At 42.6% G+C, this 18,359-nt stretch overlaps 2 protein-coding genes across 2 annotated transcripts; both read right to left on the bottom strand.

The window, feature by feature from the left end:
- Window positions 1-4,071: 4,071 nt before the first annotated feature.
- LOC109187359 (protein AF-9-like) lies at window positions 4,072-6,338 on the bottom strand. Its single transcript, XM_019337548.1, has 2 exons — window positions 5,859-6,338; window positions 4,072-4,521 (listed from the first exon to the last, which is right to left on the bottom strand). The coding sequence occupies exons 1-2, from the start codon at window positions 6,336-6,338 to the stop codon at window positions 4,072-4,074; spliced, it is 930 nt and encodes a 309-aa protein (XP_019193093.1).
- A 5,435-nt stretch (window positions 6,339-11,773) lies between these two features.
- Window positions 11,774-17,428, bottom strand: LOC109187986 (ABC transporter C family member 3-like). Its single transcript, XM_019338439.1, has 10 exons — window positions 14,930-17,428; window positions 14,686-14,772; window positions 13,954-14,589; window positions 13,711-13,875; window positions 13,317-13,611; window positions 13,022-13,236; window positions 12,644-12,949; window positions 12,510-12,573; window positions 12,183-12,422; window positions 11,774-12,102 (listed from the first exon to the last, which is right to left on the bottom strand). Exons 1-10 carry the CDS (start codon window positions 17,318-17,320, stop codon window positions 11,978-11,980), a joined length of 4,524 nt encoding a protein of 1,507 aa, XP_019193984.1. The 5' UTR covers window positions 17,321-17,428; the 3' UTR covers window positions 11,774-11,977.
- Window positions 17,429-18,359: the final 931 nt, after the last annotated feature.

Genomic DNA, 18,359 nt, shown 5'->3' with positions numbered 1-18,359 from the left:
GAGAAATTGAAGAAGTTCCCCTGTCCGAGGACCGCCCGGACAGGAAGATAAAGATTGGTCGAGCCCTCACCCCCGAGATCCGAGCGGAAGTTCTGGCCGTGCTCCGGGAGTATGCTGATATCTTCGCGTGGGGGCCCGAAGACATGCCAGGGATCGATCGATCGGTCATCTGTCACAAGTTGGCCGTCGATCCCGCAGCTAAGCCGGTCGTGCAGAAAACACGACACCTTTCCTCCGATCGCCGCGAATTTGTCAGGGAGGAAGTCAAAAAGATGGCGGCGATCGAGCACATCCGTCCGGTGATCTATCCCGAGTGGGTGGCAAATATCGTTCTTGTTCCTAAGCCCCCAGCATGGAGGATGTGCATCGATTTCACGGACCTCAACAAGGCCTGTCCGCTCGACCCGTATCCTCTACCGAGCATTCACCAGATGGTCGACGAGACGGCCGGGGCCGAGTTAATGAGCTTCATGGATGCTTTCAAGGGGTACCATCAGATCATGATGCACCATGAAGACGAGAGCAAGACAGCCTTCGTGACCCCGGATGGGCTGTATTGTTACCGAGTGATGCCGTTCGGTCTCCGGAACGCAGGAGCGACCTACCAGAGGATGGTCAACATGCTCTTTGCCGACCTACTGGGCCGAACAATGGAAGCTTACATCGACGATATGCTGGTCAAGAGTCGGGACCGGTCCGACCACACTCGGGACCTTCGGGAGTGCTTCCAGATCATGAGGAAGTACCAGTTGCGGCTGAACCCGACCAAGTGCACATTCGCGGTTCAGACCGGCAAGTTCCTCGGCTATATGATGACCAAGAGAGGAATCGAGCCTAACCCGGCCAAAGTAAAAGCGATTCTGGACATGCAGCCACCTTCCACCATACGGGAAGTCCAGCAATTGACCGGTCGGTTGGCAGCCCTCAGCCGGTTCCTCTCCAAGCTAGCCGAGCGCGCTTTACCTTTCTTCAAGGTATTGCGGAAGGTTAATGGATTCGTCTGGGACGAAGAATGCCGAGCGGCTTTTGATGAGCTGAAGGAATATCTCATGTCACCGATCGTGCTCTCAAAGCCTGAGCTCGGAGAAGAGCTAGACGTGTACCTCGCCGTGTCCGATCGCGCAGTAAGCGCAGTGTTGTGCCGAACCGATCCGGAAGGGGTCCAGCGACCGGTGTACTATGTAAGCCACGCGCTACATGGTCCCGAGCTCCGGTACTCCCGGCTAGAGAAGGTCGTCTACGCCTTATACATTGCCGCGAAGAAGTTGGCTCCCTACTTCCAAGGTCGAGCAATTCGCGTGTTGACCGATCAGCCGATCGGGCCAGTCCTCCGAACTGCTTCATCATCAGGTTGCCTAGTCAAATGGGCGTTAATGTTGACACAGTACGCGATCGAATACCGACCAAGACCAGCTATTAAAGGTCAAGCTCTTGCGGACTTCTTGGTTGAGTGCACCGCCCGGGATACCCGGCCTCCTGAGGTTGCGGATCCCGAGGCTGAGTGGTGGTCACTAGCTACTGATGGGTCAAGTAGCAAGAAAGGAGCAGGAGGAGGAGTGGTGGTCACGAGCCCGGAAGGATTCAAGGTCTACTTTGCTCTCATGTACCAGTTCCACCCGACCAACAACGAAGCCGAGTACGAAGCGTTCGTTAACGGCTTACAGTGCGCTCGGGACTTGGGGGCTGAGTACATCCGAGCTCAGACAGATTCCGCGCTCGTGGTCGGGCAAGTTCTCGGGGATTATGAAATCAATGGAGAACATCTGCAGCTTTACCGAAATCTTGCCATGGAGAAGCTTGCTCAGTTCCGGGGGTATACCGTCCGACACATACCCCGATTGGATAACGCCGATGCAGATATCTTATCCAAATTAGCTCAAGACGCCCCGGAACATATGTCGAAGATAGCTCGGATCTTGGTGATCCCGAGACACAGTATTCACCGTCTACCGGTCAATCCCATCCAACCGGTAGATGACAATTGGATCACCGATCTGAAGGAGTACCTCGAGCACGGTCGCCTCCCAGACGACCCGCAGCGTGCTCGGAAGGCCAAGCTAAGAGCCCCAAGGTTCCAAGTCTTGGACGGTCGTCTACATAGGCGATCGTATGGAGGCCCCCTCATGCGTTGCTTGACCGCATTTGAGGTTGATTTAGTCATGAAGGAACTCCACTCGGGAATTTGCTCTTCACATCAGGGAGGCCGATCCCTGGCCCGTCGTATCATGCTGATCGGGTACTATTGGCCGTCCCTCCAGCTGGACTGTGAAAAGTTAGCTCGGGAATGTGAGACGTGCCAACTGTTCGCCCGGATGCCTGGACGACCGGCAACCTTCTATCAGCCAGTCACGACTGCAATTCCTTTCGCTAGGTGGGGGGTAGACATATTGGGCCCCTTCCCTCAGCTCTCCGGTCGGAGAAAATTTGTGATCGTCGCCATCGATTACTTCTCCAAGTGGATAGAAGCCGAGCCTTTAGCCACGATCACCTCTCAGCAATGTGCTCGTTTCCTTTGGCGAAATGTGATTTCCCGCTTTGGTGTGCCCGTGCATCTCATCAGCGACAATGGCCGCCAATTCGTAAGCCAATATTTCCAGAACTTCTTGGCCACGATCGGGACGACTCACGTCCGGTCGTCGGTGGCTTACCCTCAGGGAAACGGTCAAGTGGAGAACGCGAACCGGACGATTTTGGAAGGTCTGAAAAAGAAGTTACACTCGGCTGGTCGTAGTTGGGCCGATGAGTTGCTATATGTCTTATGGACTTATCGGACGACCCCGAGGGAAGCTACTTTGGAGACCCCTTTCGCCCTGGTTTATGGAGCAGAAGCCCGACTCCCGATCGAGGCTTGGATCCCGACCGATCGAGAGAGAACCTACAATGCCGAGGAGAATGAACATGCTATGGCGGTGGATCTCGATGGGGTCGAAGAAAAAAGAGAGCTAGCCGCTCGGCGCATGGCCGAGTACCAGAAGCGCGTTAAGAGTTCGAAAGACGTTCGAGTCAACCCGCGGTATTTTCAAGTTGGAGACTACGTTCTACGACGAAGGGAGGCCAGTCAACCTCTAGAGGGCGGAAAGCTAGCTCAGAACTGGGAAGGGCCGTACATCATCAGTGCGATCATACGGCCGGGTACATACCGACTGGAGACGACAACTGGTCGGGTAATCGAGGGGACTTGGAATTCCGAGCACCTCGTTATGTTTAGGCATTGAGCCTCTTTTTTGTAATCTTTGGACGAAGAGGGGGCTTGACCTGCGTGTAGGTCCCGGTCGTCGTTTGTAATTAAATTCCTATGTTTGTAAATATTTACTTAACCGCCTGCGAGCGGGAAGGATTAATGTACATACGATCGGTGATTGCTCGACCGTTTGCGCACGGCGGCCCGATCGGTTATTTTCTATACCTTCAGTGCATGCAGGTCAAGCTACACCGACCGGGCGAATCTATCAACCGGTCAGATGCGCTCCACATCGGCGGACATTCGAGTCACGCCATTGATTGGGGAAGCCAGGAGCTCTCAGCATAATTCCCCAATCCGTTCAACTTCTGTCCACTATCGCACACACTCGTGCCTCGAGGGCACAATAGTGTGGGGGCTGGGATAAATGGAGTGTTGATAGGCCCATATCGCTCAGTATATCCTGACCGTGGGGCTTACCTCTTTTCGAAAAATTCGTCAAGACCTGGAGACCGGGTAAACTTGGTCGGGTAGGTCAATATTATGACGAATCTACTTCCAAAAATCGTCAAAGGCCGGGAGATTGGGTAAACTCGGTCGGATTGGCCAATTTTATGACGAAACGTCAGATGTGCGACCAAGCCATAAGGCCTTAAGGTCGGGCGTTGAGCGGGTCGAGTGATGCAAGACCGGGCCAAAAGGCTATGAGGTCAAGCATTAGGGTTCGGCTTGTGCGTGAATAAAAATAAAGATACGGAAAGAGGGACGAGTGATGCAAGCTTAGCGAAATGTGAATTTCATTGATATAATGGAAGGCCCGGTACAAATCGGGACCGGGCTCCCGGTCAGTAGTCCTTTACAAAAAAGAAGAAGAAGAAAAGAAGCCTACTCTACTTCTTCGTTTCCCGAGCCCCAGCAGCCGTTTCCTTCTCGTTCGCGGCGGCCGCAGAGGACCCGCCCTGCTCAGGTGTCTTCTCCTTGGGGCTGAAGGGAGAAGGACCGGGATCAGCCAAGTCCGGGGGCAGCGTCGAGAGAACCAGCTGAAGGTCCTCCCCCTCGAGAGCCTGCTCCATCCGGGTACGAGCCCGCTCGAGCATCTTCCGCTGCCCGGCCTTGAAGGCCCACCGCCCGAATGAGAGGATCAGGTCCTCCCCGACCTTTGTCCCCCGGGCTGCTGTAAGGAAGGCCGAGCCCGAGTTGTTGTCTTTGAAGACCGCCTGCGCCAACTCGCTCGGGTTACCAAGCTGAGCCTTCAGCTGTTTGGCCTCCTCGATTGCCCGATGAGCAACCTTCTCCGCCAGGGCCCGGTCCTCGTCGCTCTTCTTTAAGGCCTTTTGAGCCTTCTCGAGCTCGGCTTGGAGCTCTTTAACCTCCAGAAGGCGACGGGCGGCCGTCTTCTTGTGGTGGTCGGCCTCCTCGGCCAGCATGGCCCGGCCCTGTAGTAGTTGGGCCGCTCGGGAGATCTGCAAAGGCAAAACAGTCGGGGTTAGCCCGGTCGAAGGCACTTGCACAAAATATGGATAGCTAAAAAAGGCTTACCTCGGCCAGATCATAGCCGATCCTCTCGGCTACCTGTGTGGGGGTCATCTTCCCCAGATCTTCTTTGGCCCGCCCCGCATTGCCAATCCGGGCCAATATGGACGAAGCGTCCCTATCTCGCCCGACCGGAGGGCTCGGGCTGTGTTGTTCGCGGCGGCGTTTCATGCCGCCCACCTCCTTCACGCCCTGCTCGGGCACTTTCTCTTTTCCCCGGGCGACTTCCACCCGGGTGATCAGGACGTCGGAGGGCTCGACGATAAAGCCCTCGCCCGTCGTCACGGTCGAGGTACTTAGTGGTCGGGCCGAGGGAATCTCCTTTTCCCCGGCGGGCTTCGCCTTCGTCTTCTTCTTGCCGCCAAGGGAGATCTTGGCGGGCGGGGGAAGGGGGGCCTCTTCATCACCGAACTCTGCCATAGTTGCAAACAAAGAAATCAAGTTAGTGCGATCGAGGCATAAAGGTAAGTCGGGAGGGTTAGCTCGAGTTAAAACCTTTCTTCGTTCGCCTCGATGGTTTGGCGACCGTCACGCCCATCGGCACGGGCAGATATTTCTCCTGTAGCTCGTATGTGGGGGGTGGGAGTTTAGCCGCCTCGAGACTCTCAGCCGTTCGGAAGATTGTATACTCGTGCAGCTCGCTCGAGATCCGACTGACCGTCTCCCTGAGCGCTTGCGTCTCGTCCGGCACCACTTGTTTTCGAAAGTGGGTGCTCCAAGCGCGGTCAACCGGGAGAATCCAGGGGTCGTATTTGAGGGAGAAAATCCTATTCTTCCACCCCCTGTTGTTCCCGGGCAGGCCTCTGATCGCGCACATGTCGGCTCGGGACTGTAGCATCAAGAACCCGCCCCCGTAGCTGCCCGGGAGAACTTTGACTTGGTAGATGAAGTTGAACAGCTCCATCGTGCAGGCGGCTTCATGCCGAGCGCATATCTGCGGAAAGCAGGCGATGATCCGGTGCGCATTGGGGCAGATCTGGGCCGGGACGACCCGATAGTAGGCCAAGAAGGCGTTCAGGAGGGGGGTGAAGGGAATGGCGATCGGGGCCATCAGGGAGTCGTAGTGCATCCCGATCCATTTGCCCCGATGCCGATCGATGACATTCCCTAGCTTCCGGCTCGTGTCGAATTCCACCCGACCTACGAGCCTTTCAGCAATCCTAGCCGCCTCGCCTGTGGTCAATCGGCTCATTTGTTGTTCGACATTCTCGCTGTTCAAGAATTCGAACTCCGCTGTGGCTGGTGCGGCCGGCCCGGCCGTGTCTTCCTCGGCTTGCTCGGGGGTGTTTTCCCGGTCGCTTCCTCGAGCAACGGCTTCCGGGTGGTCCCCAACCACCCGGGTTGGCGTTTCCCTAGCGCCTTCGGTCGGAGACCCTTGTCTCCCCGACGTGGTTCCTTCCTCTTCTTCTTCTTCGCCGGAGCTCCCCGATCCGCTTGAGCTAGAGCTCGACGACCCGGATGAGCTGGACGACGTGTCTTGTGCGGCGGCCTGCTCGGGGGCTGGCGCCGGTCGGTAGATAGCTTCGGGGGAGTAGGACATGATGTCCACCTCCTCGTCACTGAGGTGCTCGACCTCCTCGTCATAATCCGCGATTGATGCGTTTTGACTGTCAGAGTCCGTCATTTCGATCTACCTAAAGGTCGGTCGGGGTTAGTAGAGGACTTTGAATGTCCGGGACAGTTAGCTGACCTAGAAGTTCTACCTAAAATGGAAGCATAAAGGAAAGAGAAGGGTTGAGAACTTACCGAATGAGGGAACTTCGCGGATGAAAGCTTGAAAGTCCTTACTCGACTGCCTTGCAAAGGTGCTCTGCTCGGGACTCTCTGAGGGTACCGGTTGGAGCGAAAGAGTGAGGAAAGTTCAAATGGGGGCCTCAAGGGCCTATTTATAGGAGGGCATTTAGGCGGGAAAGTCGTCCACTTGCGCGACACGACCAGCGCTGATTCCGAGGCAACGGTTGCAGTCGCAGAGGCCGGCAGTGGCCGACACGTGGCGAAGAAGGGAATGACAGCTGGCCGGTCGGTTTAGCGGCCGACGGTTGGGTTTCTTCATCCCGGCCCATTTTTTCCCGGACGATCAAAAAGGCCCGGGCTGGGGGGCTCTTGGTAGGGAATATCCCGACCGACATAGCTTCACCACGACCGAGAAGCCTTTGTCCTTTTCTCTTTGTCTTTGCAGGTAACAGGTCGGGCTCCTTGAGAAGAACCCGGTCGGGGGCCGACCGGGAGTTGCCCGAGCGACGGTGTCGACTGCCGAGCGGTAGCCCTTTGGCGAGAGAGCTGACGAAAGACACGTGGCGATTCTCTACGACGACAGACAGGGCACCCGGGAGGGCGACACGTGGTGGCTACGTGGAGGGCATGCCGAACGGCTGGAATCCTGTCCCCGGCATAGCGGCTATAAATTCCCACAGTAGCTACAGTGTAGGGGACTTTTGGACGATCGATAGGTTGTTGTTAGAGAATCCCGACCGCAGTCAGTCGGCACTCAGAGCAACCAAGTAGATTGTACTTAGGGCCTTTACCGTGATCAATAAAGATATTTACTTGCTTTAATTGGTCTCGTGTTGTTATATATTGCTTACGCATAATTAGCAGTATCATAATTGTATAGGTATGGTTGAAACCAAAATACGGAACATAAGGGGGTGCAAATAAAAAGTAGGGCATAAAATATTAATATACTAATATTGAAGAGCTAACTGTTGATTGCCAAACAAAGATATTGCGAGATAGTTTCCCACTTCAAAGTTGTTGTGTGATTTGAATACTCTTTTTATTTATAAATTCTCCAAGTAGTTAATATGATTGGCTTAATTATATTTTTTTTTATTTTTTAAAACATAATAATAATAATAATAATAATAATTATTATTATTATTATTATTATTATTATTATTATTATTAAATATATGTATACCCTTAGGTCATTTTACATGTTAATCTAAACAACTAATTTTTTCAAATATCTTTTTACCAACCGTTGATATATTTCGCTGGTCAAATTCGCAAATATAATCTGCCTGCTGATTATCAAACAAGGACATTGCGAGGTTGTTCTCACTTTAATTTGTTGTGTGATTTGAATACTCTCTTTGTCAACAAATCCCTCAAGTAGATAATATGATTGACTTTATTAATTATATTTTTTAAATTTTTTCATGGTATTAATAAAATACTTGGTAAATAAATATATAGCATTATTTTGTATTATAACTTTGATATTTAATTAAAAAATAGTGCACAAAAAATATAATAGACAATGTATTGAATATAATCAATTAATGAATTTGAATGTAAAGAACTTTTACATTGGAGAAATATAAAGACAATATAACTAATAAAATTATTTCTCTTAATTAATTTATTGATAATGAATATTTTTTTTTTAAATAAAACATTGTAGGGACAATGTAGTGAATATAATCAATCGATGAATTTGAATGTAAAGAATTTTTATATTGGAGAAAAATAAATACTATATAGCTAATGAAATTATTTCTCTTATTTAATTTATTGATAATAAATCATTCTTTTGAATAAAGACATTGTAGACACATAATTCTAAATTAAAGAAATGTATATATATTATTTTTTGTTGTAGCTACTAAATTATTATTTTAATTTAAAGAGTAAAATAGAGTATTAATTTTGCCAACTTTTATTAGAATGTGATTCGAACCTAAGACCTTTATTATTGAAATCATATCAATGAGTAAGTTAACAATGAACTAACAGAAATTAACATAAAAGATAATATTTAACGGAAAAGTTAACGGATAATCATATTCATTAAGGATAAATTAGGAAATTTTAAGGAAAAATTAAAATCTGATCAATCTGAGCCATTTATTTGATTAAAAAAATTGACCGCCATTTTTTCTACCCATTATAGGCCTAACTCTCTTGGGCTCTTATTAGTATAGTAGATAGATAGTAGATATACTCAGTAAGCCCCCCTGCTTGGTAACATAGTTAATTTATTAGTTAATTTTGACTTGTTTGACCACTATTAGTTATTTAACTTGATTAAACCGTTAATATGAGTGTTTGGTTAATCAAATTTGTTGTAACAGTTTATTGTTTCAAAACGTTAAAATTTAAAAAGCTACTCAAAACAGTTTTTTTGATCAGCTTTCTAAGAAAAAGAATTATAATGTAATTGGCTATCAACTAATAGTTAATTTGTCAAACAACTTTTTACAATCAGTTAATGCTATCAACTAATTAAATTCACTAAATCAATTAACTACCAACTATCAGCTAACAATTATTTGTTAAACACCCCTTAAATAAATAAAAAAAATCGTACAATTAAAATATTTTCACGAGTAAAAATATTAATTTAATTATTTTTCAATTCAAGCGATAAAGAAATATTTTATTTGGGAAAGTGAAGGATGCCTAACATTACTAAGTATTTATTCATCACCCGCTGCATGCAGATATTCATTTTATTATGATAATAATTCATTCTATAAATGATAAATTAATTATAAATAAATATAAACAAGTTCTTTAAAAAAAAAAAGTAATTATAAATACAAATTATATGTTAAATTTAATTAAACTTGTTAGACAACGAAATTGGATTCCAAATCATCTTTTTAGTATTTCATCGGTCATGATTGAGATATGACTTATGGGCACGTGGCTAACATTTTAAAGGATTGAAAGTAAAAAACATATTAATGTTATTGTCGCATTCAAAAATATTAATGTTATTGTCAAACAGTAAATGAAATTCAAGCGTAGAAAATAATAACAAATAAAGTGAAATTCTTAAAAAGATTGATGGAGAATGAAAAAGAGGGAGAAGCTCAGCGGGAGGGATATTAAAAAAAAAATGGCAAATTTATAATTTGATTAAAAATTGAGGGAAATTGGAGGTGTCATTTTTGAAGGGCAAATGACGACTCTCAATTATTAGTATAGGGAAGAAATAAAATTTGAGCATAGAGAATAATACGAGTAACAAATAAAGTGAAATTCTTAGAAGGATTGATGAAGAATGAGAAAGAGGGAAAAGATCAGCGGGAGGGATATCCAAACAAAAAAAAAAAAAGAATAGTAAACTTGTAATTTGATTAAAAATTGAGGACAATTGAGAAAAAAATAAATCTAAATGTTAGATAAAATATTTTTAACCACAAGAATTGAGATCAATGGTTAATATATGTGCCATTTTTTAGGAGCAAGTGGCAACTCTCAATTATATTAGTATATGGAAGAAATGAAATTCGAGCATAGAGAATAATAACAAATAAAGTGAAATTCTTAAAAGAATTGATGAATAATGAGAAAGAGGGATATAAGATCAGCAGGAGGGATATCCAAACAACAAAAGAATAGCAAACTTGTAATTTGATTAAAAATTGAAAGCAATTGAGAGAAAAATAAATTTAAATGTAGATTAAAAAATTTCAACAACAAGATTTGAGATCTCTTCTATTTTCCCAATCGGTATCCAGGGTGACTAAGAAACATAGACCTTTGTCCCGCTGATCTTAACACTTCCTGATATTTTTGGCATTTCTCCTAAAATGCAAGTTAGCAAACTTGACTTTAATTTATAGCGTGTACGTGAAAATGAAGTTTTCTCAATTTTATGTTGTTTACTTGTTTAATATGTTTTTCTCCCGTCTTTCAACATGTTTTAATGTTTTGTAAGAGTGTAACATCTTTCGCTTACTTTATTACCATATATCAAGATCTATCTTATTTTATATTTTTATTCATATTTCAAGCTTAACCCCTCTTTTTTATAGAATACCAAAAAAAAAAAAAAAAAAAAAAAAAAAATCCCAATTCTATCCAAATATTCTTCATCATGCATTTGTGTCCACATATATCCATGTTTTAATTATATACTAGTATTTGTCCCGTGCGATGCACGAAAAATATGTTATAAAAATATACCCTATATGAGATTTATTCATATATAAAATTTTTGTTATTTAATAATTATTATGTGTGAATTCCTATGATAAAATTATGAACATAAATATATTTACAATTAAAATAATATTTAAGGTGGGTGATTACTACAAATCTTAAACTATATTAAAAATTTAGTACATAGTATTTAATATTACAAATTTTTAAGAATTTAGTAAACTACAATAGTAATTGAATTACAATTTTAGAGTCACCACGGATCACAATTTTTAGACCTTTGAGATTTCTAACTCTAGATGTAGCAACATACAATTGACCTTTAAAGACCAAAATCATAATCTTAGTTCGAACATTGATTTTTTCTTCCAAATACTATCGAATTAAGTGTGTAATCAATAAAAGATGAGAACTAATAATTCGAGAATATAATCTTAATGTTACTAAGCCTACTTCACGTCAATTAAGTTGGAGAGTGTTGTTGGATAGTATCCGATGAATCCACGAATAACGCATCTTTGTCTCCGTAGTCCTCAATATGCACATCAACAATCTTAAATATTAGGCCGCCTAGCTATGCCATATATTAATTTCAAACTTATGAACTTTGGGGTTGCGTGCAATAAAAAGTATATTTTAAATATACTAAGGGTACATTATATATGTATGTAAGGTACTTTCAATATAAAAATAATGTATTTTTAATATATTAAAAATGTATTTGATATATTCATGATCCATACAATTATGTGGACCATCGTTCACACAATAATTTGCCAGTAGAAATTGAAATATAAATAAATAAATATATATTAGAAACTGTCAATGGAAATTATTATTATCATTATTATTATTGCAATTATTATTATTATTGTTATTGTTATTATAATTAACAATATTATTATGGTCTTGTGAAAATTAAATGTTGATTATCACCATTTAATTTTCACAAGACCATATGGCTTTATTATATATAGGATAGGATTGTGTCCTTACACTTTGGTGGTGAAACAATTCCCTTGGTCAGATAAGAAAAGAGCCCATAATTGCAGGTATACTGTAAGGGGAAATGAGTTTATCAACACTGTATCTGAAGGATCAAGAGTGCATATATTACCTATTTTCTTTTCATTTCTGCAACTTACTGTGAAGAGAAACAATTCTACAATGCTTCTAAAGCACTGCCAATAAATAGAACTGACATTAATTAAGCACAAAGGTAACTAACATTACATATTTACATCTTACTCAGAACTGGCATACATTCAACAGCTTTTGACAACATTTTCAAACCTAAAACTAACTTAATCCTATTTCCTGTACTGATTCATCTTGCTATCCACCATTTAACAAAACCATGTCCCAGTCCTATTCTTGGGACAAATTCTCGTGACGAGAACTTGATCGCGTGCTATATTCTGCTACAAGCTTGGCAAACAATGAGGATCTGTTTTCCAGCAAATTTGCAGGAGTATCATATTCAGCAACCAGGCCTGCAGCACAGACAAAATTATTAACAGATTTGACAACAAAAGACAACCACTTTGTTCTGCAATGGAACACAAACACAAACCATGATCTAATAGTAGAACCATGTCACTGTCGACCACAGAAGTTATCCTATGTGCAATGGTTATGACAGTGGAATCCGAGAAGTGTTCCTTTAGAGTTTCCTGGATCAGATTATCTGTTGCGGTGTCAACTGATGCTGTTGCCTCGTCAAGTACCAAAATCTTGGTTTTCTTCAGTAGCACTCGACCAAGACAAACGAGCTGCCTTTGACCCACGCTCCAATTCTCTCCATTCTCCGTAGCTGAAACGTTTGTCCATAGGAATATGAATACAATGAACTTACAGCTATGACTCTATGAGGATAAAATTAAAGAAATATCATGAAAACCTGCAGAATCAAGTTTGTCTTCCTTTCTTCTAACTTCGTCTCCCAGTTGGCACTTGTCAAGAGCCTAGAGAGAAACACAAAGAAACTTTTAATCCTTTCCAGCGAAAACTAATTAACTATCAATGAATGCCTACCTCCCAAATTTGTTCATCTGTGTACTCTTCTAGTGGATCCAGATTGCTACGAACTGTGCCCTCAAACATGGTTGGATCTTGTGGAATAATGCTCAATCTAGACCGCAAATCATGCAGTCCAATCGACGATATATTCACACCATCTACACGTATTTCTCCAGCAGCTGGTTCAACAATACGGAAGAAGGTTTGTATAAGAGTTGATTTACCACTGCCCGTCCTACCAACTACACCCGTCTTCTTCCCTCCAAACAAAGTGCACGTGATGCCTCGTAAAACAAGAGGCATATGAGGAGCATATCGGACCTATGACCAAATAGAAATGTAAGTTAGCTATAACTCCAAGAAATCCATAAAGAAAGCTAAATGTAGAATTACCTGGAGATTGCTGATATCAACATCTCCATTTGATGGCCAATCAGGGTTAGGCCTGTTAGATTCAATAACAAGAGGGGGCTCACTCGGGAGAGAACTATATTGAAGTATTCTTTCAACCGAAATGATTTTATTCTCCAGACTGCAAAGATTCTTTACAACCCAAGCTTGTAATATGTTGAGATTAAGCCCATATGTCACAGCTAAACCAGCAACACCTGCAAATTGCTTAGGGCGATAAATTATAAATTCATACATTAAGGACAACTATAATTTCACGAATAAAACAATTGCTCACTCGCATCTATAGTTCCAACAGGAACAGAGATCAAGAACACCAATGAAAAGGAGAAAGTGATCAAAGACAAAATGTCCAAGCGAAAGCAAAGCCACTCCATAGCACCCGCAGTGTGAAACTTTGGCCTATTATAGCCGTCTATCAGTTTCATACTCAAATCACGAAATCTGGCTTCTTGGTCAAAACTTCTAATTGTAGTTGATCCTGATAGAGTCTCAGCAAAGTGTTGTATGACTGGAGACTTACAAACTCCACATAACCTTGCCAATTCTCGTGCAGAAGGTATGTAATATTGCTGAAATTATAAAATAGAGATTTAAACATAAGACTATTCTACAGCAATAACCAAAAAGTATAAACTCAAGTTAAAAGCAAAGGGAGCTGCACAGGCTACCTCTAAATAGATGCAAATCGCAATCACCGGAATAAAGACAATGAAAACCTGCCATGCAATTTGAGACATTACTGCAATGATACTGAAAAGCTGAATTATTGTGAAGGCAAAATTTCCAATTTGGAATGGAATGTTCAGATCAACTGCACTCTGGTCTGTGGATGCCTGTCACAAAATGTCATAATTAACCAAAGATTGTGGGTAAAAGAAGAACAGAAAGAAGAAGTTTTAGCATTTACTTACTCTATTTAGAATACGCCCACTGGGTGTGGCATCAAAGAAAGACATTGGAGCACGGAAAAGGCAGAGATGCATTTTATGAAATAGTTGAGCCGCTGTCTTGTATCCGGCAGTCACAAGCAACAAAGATCTGCCAAGGATGCAAAAAGAACTTCCAATTGCTAGAGCAACATACACAATAATGAGCGTAGAGCTAGCAACTGGAGGTGCCTCGGTTTCAGACACGGGAGTGGCCCAAGCCATCCAATAATTGCTTCCAATTTGAAGTGCCTGAAAGAGTATATGTGCCAACAATATGAAGGGCACTAGGGCACCTCCATATGCTGTAGTGATATATTTCCAATAAACTGACAAACCAACACTGCCTTTCTCTCTTTCCTCTTCCTGGACAAGTTGACCCATTGGTTCCATAGTAGTATCAGATTTACCATTTTCACCATCAGTAGCTTCTTCTTTTTGAGTACTGATAATACCGGTCAAGTCACTACTGTCTTCACTTGTGACTGCCTGTCTTCCCCCAAAGTTATCTATTGCTGATAAAGCTTCTTTGTGAGCACTCACAAGTTCCATAAAGTCACTACCCGATTTGAGAATGTCATTGTATTTTCCAGCCTGTGTAACCCTTCCATCTTTCATAACCTGATGCATGGGTGATAATGAATGTCAAATAGAAGAGATTACAAAAATCTGAATATCAGATAAAAATGAAGCGTAAAACAAAACAAGGCAGCTTACAAAGATCAAATCCGCAGCAGGTAAAAACTCTACTTGATGCGTAACATATATGACTGTTTTTGAGCCCAGAAGCCCCAATATGCATTCCTGTTAATGATAGATAAAAAGAAGTTTCATTACACAGATGATTCATGCACATTTCAATTTGAAACCAGAATTTGAGTAACAAAACTAAAAAGATGATGGGAACAAGGTAAATATGTGAGTAATGGCTAGAATGCATAAGATGGTGAGCATTACTTACATTGAAGAGATGGGTACCTGTATGAGCATCGACTGCACTGAATGGATCATCAAACAGATAAATGTCAGCATCCTGGTATAAAGCACGTGCAATCTGTATTCTTTGCTTCTGCCCGCCACTCAAGTTGATACCTCTCTCGCCTATGACTGTTTGATCACCAAAGGAGAGAATTTCCAGGTCTTTCTTTAAGGAACATGCTTCAAGAACTCTATCATACTTCTCTCTTTCCATCTTCTTACCAAACAATATATTCTCTTCTATTTTCCCACTCGGTATCCAGGGTGACTGAGAAACATAGGCCTTTGTCCCGCTGATCTTAACACTTCCTGATATTTTGGGCATTTCTCCCAAAATGCAAGTTAGCAAACTTGACTTTCCTGAACCAACAGTACCACAAATGGCAACTCTCATGCCATTATGAACCTTAAGATTAATGTCCATAAGGAATGGTGTAGGAGAGGATTCATTCCAACTGAAATTGCCATCAACAATCTCAATTGCTACATCAGAACTGCTTCTTGGAAGCTTCTCTATGGCATCCGGTTGGAGGTCATCAAGGGAAAGAAATGATGCGATTCGATCAAGGGAAACTTTGGTCTGAGCAATCATTGAAATTGTATCTGGAAGACTATAAATAGACTCCTGAAGTATTCTAAATGTGGCAAGTGCAGATAGTATTTTTCCTGATTCAAGTGGGATACCCATAAGCGATGCAGCAACAAATGTAGTTACTGACACAAAAGTAGGGGCAATCCAAAAGACAAAAGTAGTCATAGATGCAGTGTAAACATATTTTTTCAACCATCCTGCCTCAGTATTTCTGAGCTCAAGGATTTTGGACAAAAATTTCATCTCCCAAGCTTGAAGTTTGAGGATTCTCATGTTCCTCAAGACTTCAGATGTTGCCTTCATCCTACTATCCTTGGATTTCATAAGTTTGTCTTGGAATTTCTCTTGCAAATTCCCCAAAGGGAGGTTTGCCAACATCACCATAACAGTAGCAATGAAAGCTGCAATTGAAGCAAGCCCAAGATTCTTGTAGAGGATTATCAATGCAAGACTAACTTGGACAAGTACCATCCAAGGGTCATGTATGTACCAACCAAAGTCACCGATCCTCTCGGCATCCACAGTCATAAAATTGATGATCTCCCCACTACTGTGGCTCTGCTTTGAATGGCATGAAAGGGTCAAGCCTTTATCATAGACTTTGGCAACCAGTGCTGCACGTGCCCTGTAGCCTGCCTGCTGCACCTTGAAGAACCAGTGCCTCATCGACAAGCACTCAACAACCTTGGCAACAAAGAATATAGAAACCAAGAGGTAGCCTTGGTTTCTATATTCTTGATTTCCATTGAGGAATTGAACAAAGGCATCAATGAGGTATGGTCCAACATATGAAGCCAATGTGTAAGAGCCAACATAGAAGCCAGATAAGAGAATATCCTTCCATGCTGTGAAAACCAAAGCTTTCACAAGCATGAAAGTAGTTAATTTAGTACTCCCCTCACTAGAAGATTCTAGCCTATCTTTAAAGATTGGAAAAGTTCCTCTAACACTATCAAAACCAGCCAGCTGAGGGATATCCTCAAGGTCCAATGTTTTCTTGTTGCCACTAGAAATTAGAGGACTCATCCAAGAGAAAGTAAGTCTACTAAAAAAGTTGGCAGTGGCATAAGGAGTAACAGTTTCATCTCCAGAATTCTTTTTCACTTGTGCAACATTTCTAGCACTATCATTTAATAGGGGTTGCCTAAGAAGCTCATCATCATCCTCTCTTCTACCGAAAAAGCATACCAAACAGAAGAATAAGCCTAAGACAGAGGAAACTACGTCAGAAATCCAAAATTGAGTAGGCAAATTCCCATTCTTTTTGCAATAAACAATGTCTACTGCTAGGCAATAACAAGACTGAAGGAAGAAACAACCCCACCACACTCTCAAAACAAGTGGATACTTAATTTCACCTGAATTCGTCTGCAATAAAAGGGCGATTACAAACCAAGAAATGGTTTTTATCACGACATCCAAAAGGAATACAACTTTTTCATCAGACCAACCATTTCTATACCAACAAAACATAGTCAAGAAACATAGAACAAGACTGAAAAGTGAGAGACCCAAACAAGAGAGAAGGACTGGTTTGAAGTACAAGCACCTCTGTTCTTGCATATGACCGGCGTTTTTATCCCTACTGGGGCAGCCTTTTATTTTCTTGAACAACCAAGTTACAAAGAGCAGGAGCAACAAAACCAGGTGCAGTGAAGCAGAGATGGAGCGAAGGAAAGCCGGGTTGAGGAGAGGATGGCCATGGCCTCCTATACTGCTCAAAGAAAATGGGTGAGACTGCAGAAACTCAAGCATGCCCGATATAGATAGTGTAATTTCCATGATTTTGAGAGGGCTGCTTGGGTTTCCACTTTCCTGATGGTGTGTTTTCTTGCAGTAAGCCAATAGATGGAAACAGAAGGTTTATTTTGGTTTGGCTATGGAAGTCAGTGGTTTATATACAGAGGGACACACCCTTTAGGCCTTTACCCAATGAGTGATGGGTGGGAGGGAGGGCCAGGGATGGCATCGGGTCAATGCTGGCGCCGTAGAAAGCGTGGTGCCCATGGAATCCAAGATTCTCCTCACCCAGAGAGCATACAGGACTGAGGAGTCGATTCCTCGGAAGAAATATCGTTTTTCCTTTTTCAAGTGACAAGGGAAATCACACTACGTAGGCACCAAGTATTATGGAAAGTGACATGATATGTTGACTGAGAGTAGGATTCTAAACTGTTTAATTATTTTTAAACTTGGAACGAATTAATTACTACGGAGTATTACTTTTCTTTGTCCTAAATATAGAACATCTAAACTGTTTAATTATTTTTAAACTTGGAACGAATTAATTACTACGGAGTATTACTTTTCTTTGTCCTAAATATAGAACATCCAACTGCAATTCTGCAAAATAATGCAATTAGATCACTGAACCTAAAAAAAAAAAATTAACAATTGAGTTTCTAAACTAACAAATTTCAAACAAATCTTTCAATTTGCAGTCTACAACAGGTCAACAAGTCATCATCTCAAATTAATTATTTTTAAAAAAATAGTTTAAAAATTAATTATTTAAAAAAAAAAAACAAAAAAACAAATAGGATTCCGGTCGGAGCGGTTTCTTCTTCTGATCGTCCTTATGAGCTTTCTCTTTTATCTGCTTCAATGCCGATATTAGAACAGTGATATCTTCGGAGAGATCGGCATCGAAGTCCTCTTCGAGGATGGCTCGCTTCCGGTTTCGGCTGCTCCGATTCCGAAACTCGCTTCTTCGCAGTCGATTTCGTCGCTGACATTTGTGAAACTATTGAAGAGATCGCTGTGTTGGAAGTTGAGGAAGACTGATGAAGGTGATAGTGTGTGCTGTGAGAGGAAGTGTGGA

This window comes from Ipomoea nil, unplaced genomic scaffold (assembly GCF_001879475.1).
Source record: "Ipomoea nil cultivar Tokyo-kokei standard unplaced genomic scaffold, Asagao_1.1 scaffold1421, whole genome shotgun sequence".
Taxonomy (NCBI): Eukaryota; Viridiplantae; Streptophyta; class Magnoliopsida; order Solanales; family Convolvulaceae; genus Ipomoea; species Ipomoea nil.
This window is presented reverse-complemented; position numbering and strand designations above follow the sequence as displayed.

What these genes read in the sequence shown, in the direction of transcription:
- LOC109187359 (XM_019337548.1), bottom strand. Translation starts at nt 6,338, where the DNA reads ATGACGGACTCTGACAGTCAAAACGCATCAATCGCGGATTATGACGAG. An exon ending in CTAGGATTGCTGAAAGGCTC is followed by an intron (nt 4,522 to 5,858) that starts GTAGGTCGGGTG and finishes GAGCTCGAGAAG; the next exon opens with GCTCAAAAGGCCTTAAAGAA.
- LOC109187986 (XM_019338439.1), bottom strand. Translation starts at nt 17,320, where the DNA reads ATGGAAATTACACTATCTATATCGGGCATGCTTGAGTTTCTGCAGTCT. An exon ending in CAGGTACCCATCTCTTCAAT is followed by an intron (nt 14,773 to 14,929) that starts GTAAGTAATGCT and finishes TATCATTAACAG; the next exon opens with GAATGCATATTGGGGCTTCT. An exon ending in CTGCTGCGGATTTGATCTTT is followed by an intron (nt 14,590 to 14,685) that starts GTAAGCTGCCTT and finishes CCCATGCATCAG; the next exon opens with GTTATGAAAGATGGAAGGGT.